At 40.3% G+C, this 13,025-nt stretch overlaps 1 protein-coding gene across 1 annotated transcript in view; it reads right to left on the bottom strand.

Annotated features, from left to right (window-relative positions):
* Positions 1 to 4,954: 4,954 nt before the first annotated feature.
* Positions 4,955 to 13,025, bottom strand: part of DNAJC10 (DnaJ (Hsp40) homolog, subfamily C, member 10) — a 110,078-nt gene continuing 102,007 nt past the window's right edge. The window contains exon 21 of the mRNA XM_006864060.1: positions 4,955 to 5,164. Coding sequence (XP_006864122.1) covers positions 4,955 to 5,164 — 210 coding nt within the window. The remainder of the gene's footprint in view (positions 5,165 to 13,025) is intronic.

Genomic DNA, 13,025 nt, shown 5'->3' with positions numbered 1-13,025 from the left:
ATTGTTCTGAAGTTACAATGGTGGAGTTGGTAAGGTGTGTGCAGGCCAAACAGTGGTGTGGCTCACAGGGTTGGAGGTCCCAAAAGAGTGCTGAATTTTTGCTGTACGTGCTTAAAAATGCAGAGCGTAATGTTAAACTTAAGGGTTTCCGTTTGAATTCTCTGGTCATGAGCACATCTTGTGACCAAATCCCTTAAGATGCACTGCCACATGTACAGAGCTCACGGATAGATCAATCCCTACACGAGCATCCCCAGCCACATTAAGATGATCCTCACTGTAAAGGAACACTTTTTTCCTAAGCCAGAAGAGGAAGTTGCACAGACAAAAAAAGATATCCCAGAAGAAACAGAAGAAACAAAGACTATGACTCCAGAGTAAATTGAGTTTAAAATAAAATGCAAATAAAAGTTAAAAAAAAACAAAACAACGAATAACTAAAACTTTTTTTTTTTCTTTCTGCTTGCGGTGTTGTAGGATAAACATGGGAATGCTAACTGCAAAGTTGGTGGTTCAAACCCACCAGTTGTTCTTTGGAAACCCTATACAGTGTCGCTATGAGTCGAAAGTGACTCGACTCTTAACAATAGCAACATTTCTATTAAACTGAATGCATCAACACAAAATGTATATTTGGCCGTTTGAATAAAATAATCTGGGAAATATGCAGAGGAAAAATAATATGTAAAGGCATAAAAACTGTAATGAGCCAAATGTGAAAAAAAAAAGGAAGACTGATTTGAGAACCTAGGCATTCACTTGTACAACTGGGCCAAAAAATTCATTGCCATATCATATGCGCTTTTGTAATAAACATGTTTGGATATTTGAATACCATTGGTTATCTTTGGAAGGTGACTTAACTACCTAATGGTGTTGTAACAGGAATACCACAAGTGGGGGACTTTAAAGAACAGAAATTTATTTTCTCAGCAGTTCTAGAAGCTGAAAATCTAAATCAGCTGTGTTGAGTTCTTCCTTGTAGGGAGCCAGGACATTCCTTGGTTCCTTGACAAAGTTCACAGACATCTGTCTTTCCCTGTTAGTGTGTTTGTGGGTCTCTGGCCTGCTCTTTTTATAACCCAGAAATGACTAGGTTTAGGACACATCTTACAAGGATATGGTTTCACTTACATTAACAAAGAAAACTTATTTCCAAACAGGAATATATTTATGAGTATAGGATTTGGGATTCCAACACATATTTTGGAGGAGGAACAATTAAGTCAATAAGAGAGGTAATAAAGACGAGGCCTTATAATCACATCATGGTGAGGAGTGTGATCTCAGGAGTCACTCAGAACTGGGTGTAAATCGGAGGTCAAATCTGTCACATCTTCAGATTCCTCATCTACAGAAGAACATATTAGATGCAGCCCTGTTGACTCTGATGCATGGCAACCTCATGTGTCAAGGTGGAACTCTGCTCAGCTCAGTGGGTTATTGGTGGATGGTTTTTTTGGAAGTAGATCACTAGGACTTTTTTTCAAGGCACTTCTGAGTAGACTAGAAACTCCAACTGTCTGATTAGCCGCCTAGAGCACTGACTGTAGCACTCAGAGACTCCTCATCTATAAAGGGGAAGTCATTACAATAACAGCCTAATAGGACTTCACATAATTATGTGAGATGGTCAATGATAGAATTCAATAAATGCTATTTCTTTGTGCTGAGATTAAAATGTCTGTGCTGTTCACACTGGGTAAGACCATGCTTAAATGTATATTGGTGTTGTATGGGGATGGGCTTCTTGTTAATTTTATGTTCATTGTTTATGTTTATGATGTTTTGTCTTAATCAATAGTTTTATTTTTTTTTAAATCTACATTTTGTAGATTTTTATAATAAAATGTACAATCAATCTTATTTAAAGGAACTATACCTGTGTTTTATGGATTATGCAAAGACATTTGACTGTGTGGAACCTACCAAATGTTAGATAACCTTGTAAAGAATAGGAATTCCAGAACATTTAATTGTGCTCAAGCAAAACCTTTACCTAGAACAAGAGTAAGTTGTTCAAACAAAACAAAGGGATACTGCATGGTTTAAAATCAGGAAAAGTGTGTGTCTTAAGTGTATCCTTTCACTATACTTATTTAATCTGTATGCTGAGCAAATAATCCAAGAAATTGTACTACATGAAGAATGTGGCATCACATTTGGAGGAAGACTCATTAATAACCTGTGATATACAGAAGACACAACCTGACATGTTGAAGTGAAGACGACGTGAAGCATTTATTGATAAGGATTAAAAACTACAGTTTTCAGTACGGATTACACTTCAATGTAAAAAAACACAAAAATCCTCACAACCAAACCAACATCAAGATACAAAGAGAAAAGATTGAAGTTGTCAAGGATTTTTAACTTTATTTGGATCCACAATCAACATCTGTGGAAGCAACAGTAAAGAAATCAAATGACGTATTGGGCAAATCTGTTGCAAAAGACCTCTTTAAAGTGTTAAAGAATAAAAATATAATTTGAGGACTAAAATGTGCCTGACCCAAGCCATGGTATTTTCAATTGCTTCATATACATGTAGGAGCTCTGTTAGCATAGTGGTTACGAATCGGGCTGTGAACCTCAGGGTCAGCAGTTTGAAACCACCAGCTGTTCTACAGGAGAAAGATGAGGCTTTCTGCTCCCATAAAGATTTACAGCCTCGGAAACCCTGTATAGGGTTGCTATGAGTCGGAACCGACTCCACAGCACATAACAACAACAACATATACATGTGGAATCCTTTTGTGGCACTGTAGGATAAGCACTAGACTGCAAGGTTGATTTGAACCACAAGATGGTGGTTCAAATCAACCAGCTGCTCCTTGGAAACCCTATACAAAGTCTCTATGAGTCACAACTGACTTCAAGGCACTTAACAGCAACATATGCGTGTGAAAGTTGGACAATGAATATGAAAGACTGGAAAAGAGTTGATGTACTTGAATTATGGTAGTAATGAGGAACATTGAAATTACCATGGACTTCCATAAAAACTTTTTTATGGAAAAAATATAGCCAGAATATTTCAGAGAAGTGAGGATGGCAAGACATTGTCTCATATACTTTGGATATCCTCTCAGGAGGGGCCAGTCTTTACTGCTTGGCAAAGTAGAGAGGGTCAGCGCAGAAGAGGAAGATCCCCAATAACATGAATTTATACAGTAACTGCAAAAAAATGGGCTCAAGCATAGCAATGGTTTTGGGGATAGTACAAGAGTGGGCAGTGTTTCATTCTGTTGTTCATAGGGTCTCTATGAGTTGGAACTGACTCGATGGCACTGAACAATGACAATGTAAAGATCCTTTGTGGATAGAAAATATTTTTAATTCCCTGTGATCAATATCCCTGGGTATTATCTTTTGGTTCCTCTCAGGGCCCAGCATTTTAATCCTTTTTTAACTGATTAGTTTATATTCCTCTCGCAAGATAAACTCAGGCATTGCTTCCACTGTATTCTGCTTTCTGTATGTAAATTCTACCAATATTTTCATAATTACTTATTTACATTGAATATTCATGTATTTTTGAAGTATGTTGTTGTTGTTACGTGCCATGGAGTTTGTTTGGACTCATAGTGACCCTGTATAAGTTTTCTGAGGAGCGACTGGTAGGTTTGAACCACCAGACTTTTGGTTAGCACTCCAGTACTTATCTTAGAATACCATACCAGGACTCCTTTTGAACTATAAAAGGTGTAATTTTAACGTTAGCTCAACAGATCTGACGAACTAGTAGAATAATCCAAGTAATCAGAAAACAGTTAAAAATGAAGAATGAAGTTCATGTTTCAGCTTCTGAGGGTGATGTTTGTTACTGTCTACAACCAACAGAAGCGATTTAAAAGCCCATTATATTTCTGCAGTGCTGTGAATGACATAATATGGCTTTTCTAACTATCGTCTTTCTAACTTCCTGTTGAGTGCTATCAAGTTGGTTCCAACTCATTGAAACCCTGTATAGGGTTTTTGAGAAGAGGCTGGTGAGTTTGAACTACTATGCAATGTGAGGTGTTTGTGGCCCACTGAGACTATGGATAGCTTGTTGATAACATAAATAAGGTGCATGACACCCTTGTGGGAGTTGTTAAGTGCTGTTGAGTCAGTTCTGACGCATAGTGACCCTGTACAGGGTTTCCGAGGAATAGCTGGTAAGGCTTGAACCACTGACCTTGCAATTTAAACTGACTTTGCAGTCCAGCACATTAACCAACAGCACCACACCAGGACTACAAAGAACCAACTAGGCTGTTGTTGTTGCTAACTGCCGTTGAGTCAGTTCCAAATAATAGTGACCCTGTATAGGGTTTCTGTAGGCAATTGGTGAGTTTGAACCACCAGCCTTGCAGTTCAAACAGACTTTGCATGCAGTTCAGTGTTTACACTATAGCACTACATCAGTATCATTAGGCTGTTGTTATTAAGTGCCATCGAGTCAGTTCCAACTCATTGCGACTCTGTATAGGGTTTGCAAGAATCAGCTGGTGAGTTTGAACCTGAGACCTTATGGTTCAAACTGACTTTGCACTCCAGTGCATTAGCCCACAGTACCACACTAGGACCCCCTTCTGGGAGTGGAGCCATGCAAATAAGGAATATTAACATGGAGATTGGTCAGTTTAGTCATCCCGTTAAACTAAAATGAGCCATGCCAGAGGCAAAAAGAGATCCCATGACAGCCAAGAAAGAAGAACCAGTTGTGGAGACCACTGCTGAGAAACATCTCAATCCAGGAGACAAAGAGCTGTGGCGATGGGGGTGGTGAGACCTGGTAAGAAGCAGCGGTAGAGTAATGGCTGCAGCACAGACAGCACAGCTAACATGTTCTCTAGATCCTGGGTTCTCTAGAGACGCAAAGTCAGTGCAACTTATAGATACATATATATAAAGAGAAGTTTATATTAAGGAAATGGCTCACAGTTGTAGAGATGGGATAGTCCCAAATTCAGTCCAGGTGAACCAAGATCGGTGGGCGGGCCCGGAAGGCAGGAATCCCGCGTTGGAGCACAAGCAAGACCTTGGTGCTGGAGCAAGGGTGGAAGCAGGGTGATGGACAACCAAGGCTGGGCGGGCGTACTGCAGAGCGGATGGCACAGAGCACATGGGCTGGGGCAACAGGAACAGGCATGCAGGGCCCTCCGGTTTTCCAGGCACACTAGGCAGGCAGGCCCAACAAGCAAAAACACAATAGAGCAGTCTACTGGCTCAGGTTCAAAGAACCAAAGTTTGGAGGATGACCTAGATGCAAAATCCAAATCCACCATATCCATTATAATGGGAGCAGGCCACACCCCCAAGCAACCATTCTTTCAATTGATTGCTTGTAGCCAATACATCCTAGAGGTTAACTATGCTTGCTCATAGTCAGTCAATCATCATAGAGTTAACTGTCCACTACCAAACAACTGGGAATCCTGACTCAATCAAGTTGACAGAGAACTTTAACTATATCATACAAGAGGTTGACATGTGGCTTCCTGGTCCATGCAATGAGACATATGAGTGCCTTCAGGCAGAAGACTTGCTGACAGAGGAGTGCTTCTATGCACTTGGTGGAGTTCTCATTATAGCTAGAGCTCCCAGTCTTTGGGCCCATTCTTACTGGCTGAGATGCCTCTGGGTAATTTTTTGCAGACTTAAAAGAGCTTTGTAACATTTGCCCTATGCAGGGTACAGGCTTCAGGTCCACAGGGCCAAGAGGACAAGGGCCAAGGATAGGCATGTTTGTGGGCACAGCTGAGAAGAGATTGTCTTGATTGTATCCTGAACCCTTCCTGATCCTAAATTGTAACCTGTTACTTCTCTGATGAATCCTATATTCCTGAGTAGTGTTTCTGAGTTCTCTGGGGCCATTGCAATGAACTGTCCAACCTAGCAGATAAGTAGAGAACGTCATGAGAGAGAAAAATGGTATCAGAATTGGTAAAAAGGTTGGAGGATGTCTGAAACAGTCAAAAGGTAAAGACTGTTTCCTTTATCTTTTATTTTCCCTGAGTTTTGCAGAAAACTTCAAAGACACAATCCAAGATATAATAGAATGCCCACGGGTGATTTTACAATCAGATTCCATTTTCAAAGGAACTCTGGTGTTACCACAGTGATTAAGCACTTGGCTGCTAACCAAAAGGTCAGTGATTAGAACCCACCAGTCGTCTGGAGTCCTGGTGTGGTGCTGTAGGATAAGCACTGGGCTACAGGTTGGTTTGAAGTACAAGGTCAACAGTTCAAATTCACCAGCTACTCCTTGGAAACCCTATACAGAGTTGCTATGAGTTGGAACTGACTCAACAAGTCGTTCTGAGGGGTATAGATATGGCTGTCTGCGTCTATAAAGACTACAGTCGTAGAAATCCTCTGGGGCCATTCTACTTCACTTCTTAGTATCGTTATGAGTCAGAATCTACTCAATGGCCCTGTTTTTGTTTTTTTAAATCCATTCTCAGCAGTTAATCCCATGAGCTAAATAGCAGATGTGCTTTCACACCACTCTTATTTCTTTCCTTTCTCCTCATTTTGCACACTGTCGGCACAGAAGAGATACTAAAATTATTGTTTAGCATAGAGACAAGTTGGCACCTAAGTTCCTTATATGTCGTTTGGTGATCATCCCAGTTACAGCTTGGTAATTGTTTCTGAAGTAATCAGACAATACTCTGAATTTTTGGTTAATTTTATTATCAGGAAAATATCAAGGTAATTCACGTAACCTAGATGAAAACATTGAAGTTTAAATGCATTGGCCAAACCTTTTCTTAAAACAGGAAGGTTAGATGTCATATGATTACTTAAATTGAAAACAACAACAACAACAACAACCCTAAATCTGATCAGCTGGCAATAAACAAAGGGCAATTAAGTGACAATAGCTAGAGGCTTGTGTGATTTTGATGTTACTTTATCTGAACATAAACTTCACAAGTGAACCCTCGAATCAGTGTTTCATTTCCAATCAGAAAGTTGGAGTTGGTGTTTTTTCCATTGTCTATTTTGAGTCTTATGAAAAGAAAGTGTAAAAATGGCTTGATGAGGTGGCATAGTGCTTAAATCCACACCCTTTCTCTGACTTTTTCTCCCCACAGGGTTCAGTCTACAAAGTCTCCAACACTTGCTGCTATTAATAAGAGCTGAATAAAATGATGCCTTTGTCTAAATACATTAGCAGAATTGTACTCCTGTTCCAAAGGCTGGGGGTGGAGAGGAGGGTGTGAAAGGCCAGCTGCCCAGGGCACCAACCTAAAGGGTTGCTAAATTTGTTAAGGGGGAAGACAGCAAGCCAGCCATCAATGAACCACAAGTACCCTGTAGCCATTCTCCGAGCCGTGATACTTGATTATTTCTGCTTACTTTAAGCAGTTCTACCACATGTGCCTTTCAGAAATGCTAAAGACCATTTACATATTGTAAAGAAGTAAGTTTAAAAAAATTCGACTGTAGTCTTGCTCTATACTTACATTCACGAATACTTTAGAATTAACCAACAACTAGTTGTCAGAGTAGACTCTGACTCATAATGCCCTAGAGTAGAATTGTGCTCCAGAAGTGTTTCAAAAGCTGATTTTTCTGAAGTACTTCACTAGGCATTTTTTCTGAGAATAGACTTGAACCACCAACCTTTTGGTCAGTAGTCAAGCCCATTAACCATGTGTACTACTTTAGTACGAAGGAGATAAAAATATCTAAACATTAAAATATTTCAAATATAAATAAGGAAACTAATTTCGAGTGCATGTTGGTGCTGCTCTAGGGACCACACTTAGAAAAACACTGCTACATACAGTTAGTACATTCTAAGGAAACACTATACAGGGTCACCAGGGGTCGGAACCAACTTGACGGCACTTAACAACAAGAATTCCTGGTGTGGTGCTGTAGGATCAGCATTGGACTGGTCAGCAGTTCAAACCCACCAGCTGATTTCCGGAAACCCTAAATAGGGTTACCATGAGTTGGAATCAACTAGACAGCACTCAACAGCACCAACAAGGAGTCCTGGTGATGTTCTGTATGCTAAGCACTGGACTGAAAGGTTGGTTTGAACTGCAAGGTCAGGGTTGCTCTGAGTAGGAATCCACAGGACGGCACTTAACAACAAAGGGGATATTTTTAAGTTTAAGGTTTAAAGAGTATCTCAGGGAAAAAATTTCAGGGATTCAGTCAACCTTCATGGCTTCAGGAAGTCTGGAGTCCATGAAAATGTGAAATTCTGCTCTGCATTTTCCCCTTTTGATTAGGATTCATCTTTAGAATCTTTGATCAAAATGTTCAGTTATGATAGCAGGGCACCATCCAGTTCCTCTGTTCTCATGACAAAGAAGGTCACTTTTCATGGAGGCAATTATAACCTCCTATTCATGATAATCCATTCAATTATAACCTCCTATTCTGGTAGCATAGTGGTTATGAATCAGGCTAAGAACCGCAAAGTCAGCAGTTTAAAACTACCAGCTGTTCTGCGGGAGAAAGATCAGGCTTTCTGCTCCCGTAAAGATTTACAGCCTTGGAAACCCTGTACAGGGTCACTATGAGTCGGAACCAACTCCACGGCACATAACAGCAACAATTCATGACCACTCCTTCTTCTGTTGCTCTAGGCAAATACAGACCAATTGTGCGTTGGATGACTGCTTACAAGTTTTTGAGACTTCCAGGCACAATGCAAGGATCTCAGACATAGAACAGAAGCACTAACTGTGTTATTGTTGTTGTTGTTAAGTGCTGTCGAGTCGGTTCCAACCCATAGCGACCCTGTAAAGGGCTTCTGAGGAGCAGCCGGTGAGCTTGAACCACTGACCTTGCAGTTCAAATGGCTTTGCAGTCTGGTGCATTAACCCACAGTGCCACACTAGGACTCCAACTGTGTTATTAGGACAATGCTTTTTTAGGCATTGCATTCTTGGCTTTTAGTATTTTTTTTCTTCTTCCTTCTCCCCCCTAGGAGAACCACAGCAACTTAACTTTGACAACTCCCTAAAGAAACAAGAGTTAGAAAGGATGGGGTTTCAAACATTCAAAAGATTAAATTCTTGGAACTTGAAATAGAAGGGACTTGCTTAAATTTGTTGTTTCTAGGTGCTGATAAGCTGGTTCCGACTCATAGTGATGCTTCAAAAGGTTCCTGAGAAGTTGCTGGTGTATTTGAATGACTCATCTTGCAAGGTTGAGTCTAGAAGGGACTATATTCAAGTTGAAGGTAGAGGGTCAGGTGGACAAATGTATTCCTTGATTCCAGTTTCTGATTTATCAAAAGAAATCCTGAGATATAAAAGTCTCCTGCACTTCAGGAGTGAGTGGGGGGATGAAAATGGTGGTCTTGGAGTATTGGAGGCTGGGAGTGGAGAAGAGGTGCCTAACAAGGCAGGAAGTTTGAGCTGATGAATGACTTGTAGTAGAGGAAGGCTGCTCCTTCCTTGAGTTGTCAGAATTTACACAGTGCTGGAACAAGCAATGGATGAGGTTTGGAAAATCTAAGATGGTGCAGAAATGACTTGGTTGGGGAGGGGGTATCATGGTGGAGACAGCAACAATGTCCACTCAGAACCCTGAATCTGTCACGGAACCATATGATGAAAATACACACATTAAACAAAAACCATCCACAGAACCCTAAATAAGACATTTGTTTCAAAGTTCTTTCTTGATGTACCTTTTATTAGCTCTGCAAATTAAGTGAATAGACTAAAGTAAGCTTTCCCTTTGTTTTTATGGTCATACTCACTTCAGGAGCTAATAAAAAGACCTTGAAGTCAAACGGGAACATGTTTCATAGGGATAATTGCCTTCTGAATTAGCGACGGTGGATATGGTGGAGACAGAGACACGTAAATCAAAGTTTATTTTAGAAGAATTCAGTGGAGATCACCTTTCTTGCTGATTTTATTCATTTTTAGTTATGTATAATATTTACAAACATTTAAAAACTTCCCTCTGTGTATAGTGGACAATGATCAGGTTTAAACCATTGCTGCTGAGTTTGATTCAACTCACAGCTCCCTGTAGACCATAGCAGTCTGCTCCCTAAGGTTTCCACAACTGTAATCTTTATGGAAGGAGTCCTGGTGTGGTGCTGTGGGTTAATGCGTCAGACTGCAAAGTCGTTTGCACTGCAAGGTTGGTGGTTCAAGCTCACCAGCTGCTCCTGGGAAACCCTATACAGGGTCGCTATGGGTCGGAATCAACTCGACGGCACTTAACAACAACAACAACAATCTTTATGGAAGCAGACTGATCAATGGATAGACTCACTGACCTTTCAGTTAGTAGCCAAGAGCTGATTGTTGAACAATTGCACCATCCAGGATCCGTTTGGAACTAACTTAGGATTCATGAAATAAAATCCTGTTTTTTTTTTTTGATAAGTAGCAGCATGTGATCAAGTCTCTTGCTCTTCTCTAGTTAAATGTCCTAGTACAAAATAATGATTTTCAAAGTACGACCTGGCCAACATTCTTGGCGACAGAGGTGAATCAGCTGACGTTCAGTAAAGAGAACTCAGTTTTTAAATCAGAAAATAAATGTGTACTTCTTAACTATATTCAGGTAAAATTCAAATTAGGTGAAGCTCAGGTTTGTTTCCTTGCATTTGGGGGTAAGGCCAAAATAATGTTTTTAAAAGGCACAAAAATATCAGTAGAGCCTTGTCCTTAGGTAGGAACATGCAGGACAAATTTTATGACAGTTCAATTTTGGTAAACAAGAAATTGAAGTAGAATTTAATGGCGATTAAAGTTTTTTTAAAAAAAATTTTCCCTTTCACCTTTACTGGGGAGGGAGTTTACATTCCTGAAAGGACATGGACTAAAATAGATGAGAATCTTTTAGCCTGGAACCTTCTTTATAACAAACAACAGGCGCTATTTCTTCATTTCTTCTGACTGTCCTCTGTTAGTTCTGGTGTTGGATGTTGGCAACACAGAATTTTTTCAAAAAGTAGAATTCAGTCCTTTATCTTATATGGAAAACTAAGAATATATATTCCTTTTTATTGGCCATGTTGCAACCTTACCTTCAGAAGTAACAAACTTTGTGGCCAATGTAGGAAGTTTAACAACAAAAAAATAAAAATTTACAGATCATTATTTGTGTTTACATTCCTGATCCTGTCTCTAACCCTCTTGTTGAACTTCATTTTGCTTTTCTTTTCCCTATATGCGAAGACTCTTCCTACTGTATTATTTTTGTCTCTACCCTGAAAACAGGGAGCAGGGGCTCTGTAGGATAAACAATGGACTTCAAACCACCAGGTCAGTGATTAGAACCCGCCACCCACTCCACAGGAAAAAGTTGAGGCTTTCTGATCCTGCAAAGATTTACAGTTTGGTCCTATGGGATAATGTGCTGGACTGCAAGGTCAGTTTGAGCCCCAAGGTCAGCAGTCCAAACCTACCAGCCACTCCTTGGAAACTCTATAAAGGTCACTATGAGTTGGAACTGACTTGATAGCACTTAACAACAACAACAAACCCTATACAGGGTCACTATGAGTCAGAGCCAACTCAATGACACTTGACAACCACAACCCTGAAAACAATTAGATTCTCTTCTATCACTGTACTTTCCCTTGTCTTACTTATCCTCTTCTTTGCTCTATTTCTTCCCTTTTTTTCCCTCCCTGTTCCCCCTCCTCTTCCTACTTTTCCCTCACTCACTCATTGGGTAAGTGCTTTTTAGTGTGGGTGCCTACTGCATGCCTACTACTGACTTCCAGGATACATGAATATATTGGGCTTTTCCTTCACAGGATTTATGCACTGATGAACAAGATATGCATTCGATAAATAAGCAATTGACAATTATTACCTTCACTCTTCCAATCTTCTGAAACGGGATTTGATGCTCTAGTCTAGGTCACCAACAACCTTAATCACCAAACCTTTTAGTTTTGTTTGATTTTTTACACTTTTATTGGAGTTTATCACTTCATTCTTCCAGGAACTTTTTTCTTTTTGACTTTATTTTCCCATTCTTCTTTGGTTTTCTTACTTCTTATTTCCCAGGATATTTGCTTCCTTTTCCTCTATCTGTCAATGAAATGAGTGTTGCGTCTTCAGTCCATTCAAAGTTATTTTTTCCACTCTGATTTCCTGAGGGAAACTCATTATATTCATGTATTCACCTACTACTTTTTTTTTAAAGTTTTTATTGTGAATTATGTGTTAGTTTACATGGGAGAACATTATCCATTATCCTTACATTCATCCTATCATATATTGTTTCATTGCAATGATTACAATCTCCTGCATGCATCATCAACCAACCAAAAGATACACCCTGCACCCCTGCCCCCCAGCCACCAGCACACAGCCCCTTTCCCTCCCTGAGTCCAGAGTCTCCAGCTGCTCCTTCTCTCCACATCATCATCTCTGCAACCATCCCTGGTGTCACTGCCTCCCTGGACACTGCCTCTCTGCACTTCACTTTTCTCCCTCCCTTGGTGGTTCCAGGGATCTCTGCTCCTGGACTGCAAAATCAGCCACTCCTCTCCTTTTATTACAAACCATTTACATTTACCTTTCCAGCACTCACTGTCAGACCCAATAACAATCATTTCCTATTGAACCACAGAAGTCCTATCCCCCACACTTTTTATCAACCCCATCCAGACAGGCTGGAAACAACTCAGTGGAGATTCTACCTTTCTCTGTACCCTCTGGAACTAGGTTTCCTATTGAAAGCTTGTAAGCAAGTCACTTCTTGCCTTTGTAGCCGCCCCCACCCCTCACTGCCAATTTTGGGTAGCCAATGTCTAGATTCCCCATCCTTGTCAGCTCTGTGTACCAAGGGAGTGGGAATGATCCTCACTGTAAAGATTTGTTCGCTCCTTAGTCATACTCCATCCACAAGCATAGGTCAAGTTCATCCAATGGTAGTTGATTATTCTTTTTTTTTCCCTCTTCTTTCTTCCTCTAGTCATGTTCTGATCATCCAGCCGTTGATGCCAGGTCAAATGGGTACTATCTGCAAGTGTGGGTGTGCTTGTACATCTCCCCTCACTTCATATTAGCTGGACACTTCACACT

Source organism: Chrysochloris asiatica, unplaced genomic scaffold, assembly GCF_000296735.1.
Source record: "Chrysochloris asiatica unplaced genomic scaffold, ChrAsi1.0 scaffold00059, whole genome shotgun sequence".
Lineage (NCBI taxonomy): Eukaryota > Metazoa > Chordata > Mammalia > Afrosoricida > Chrysochloridae > Chrysochloris > Chrysochloris asiatica.
Note: the sequence above shows the minus strand (reverse complement) of the source record. Positions and strands in the feature narration are given on the sequence as shown.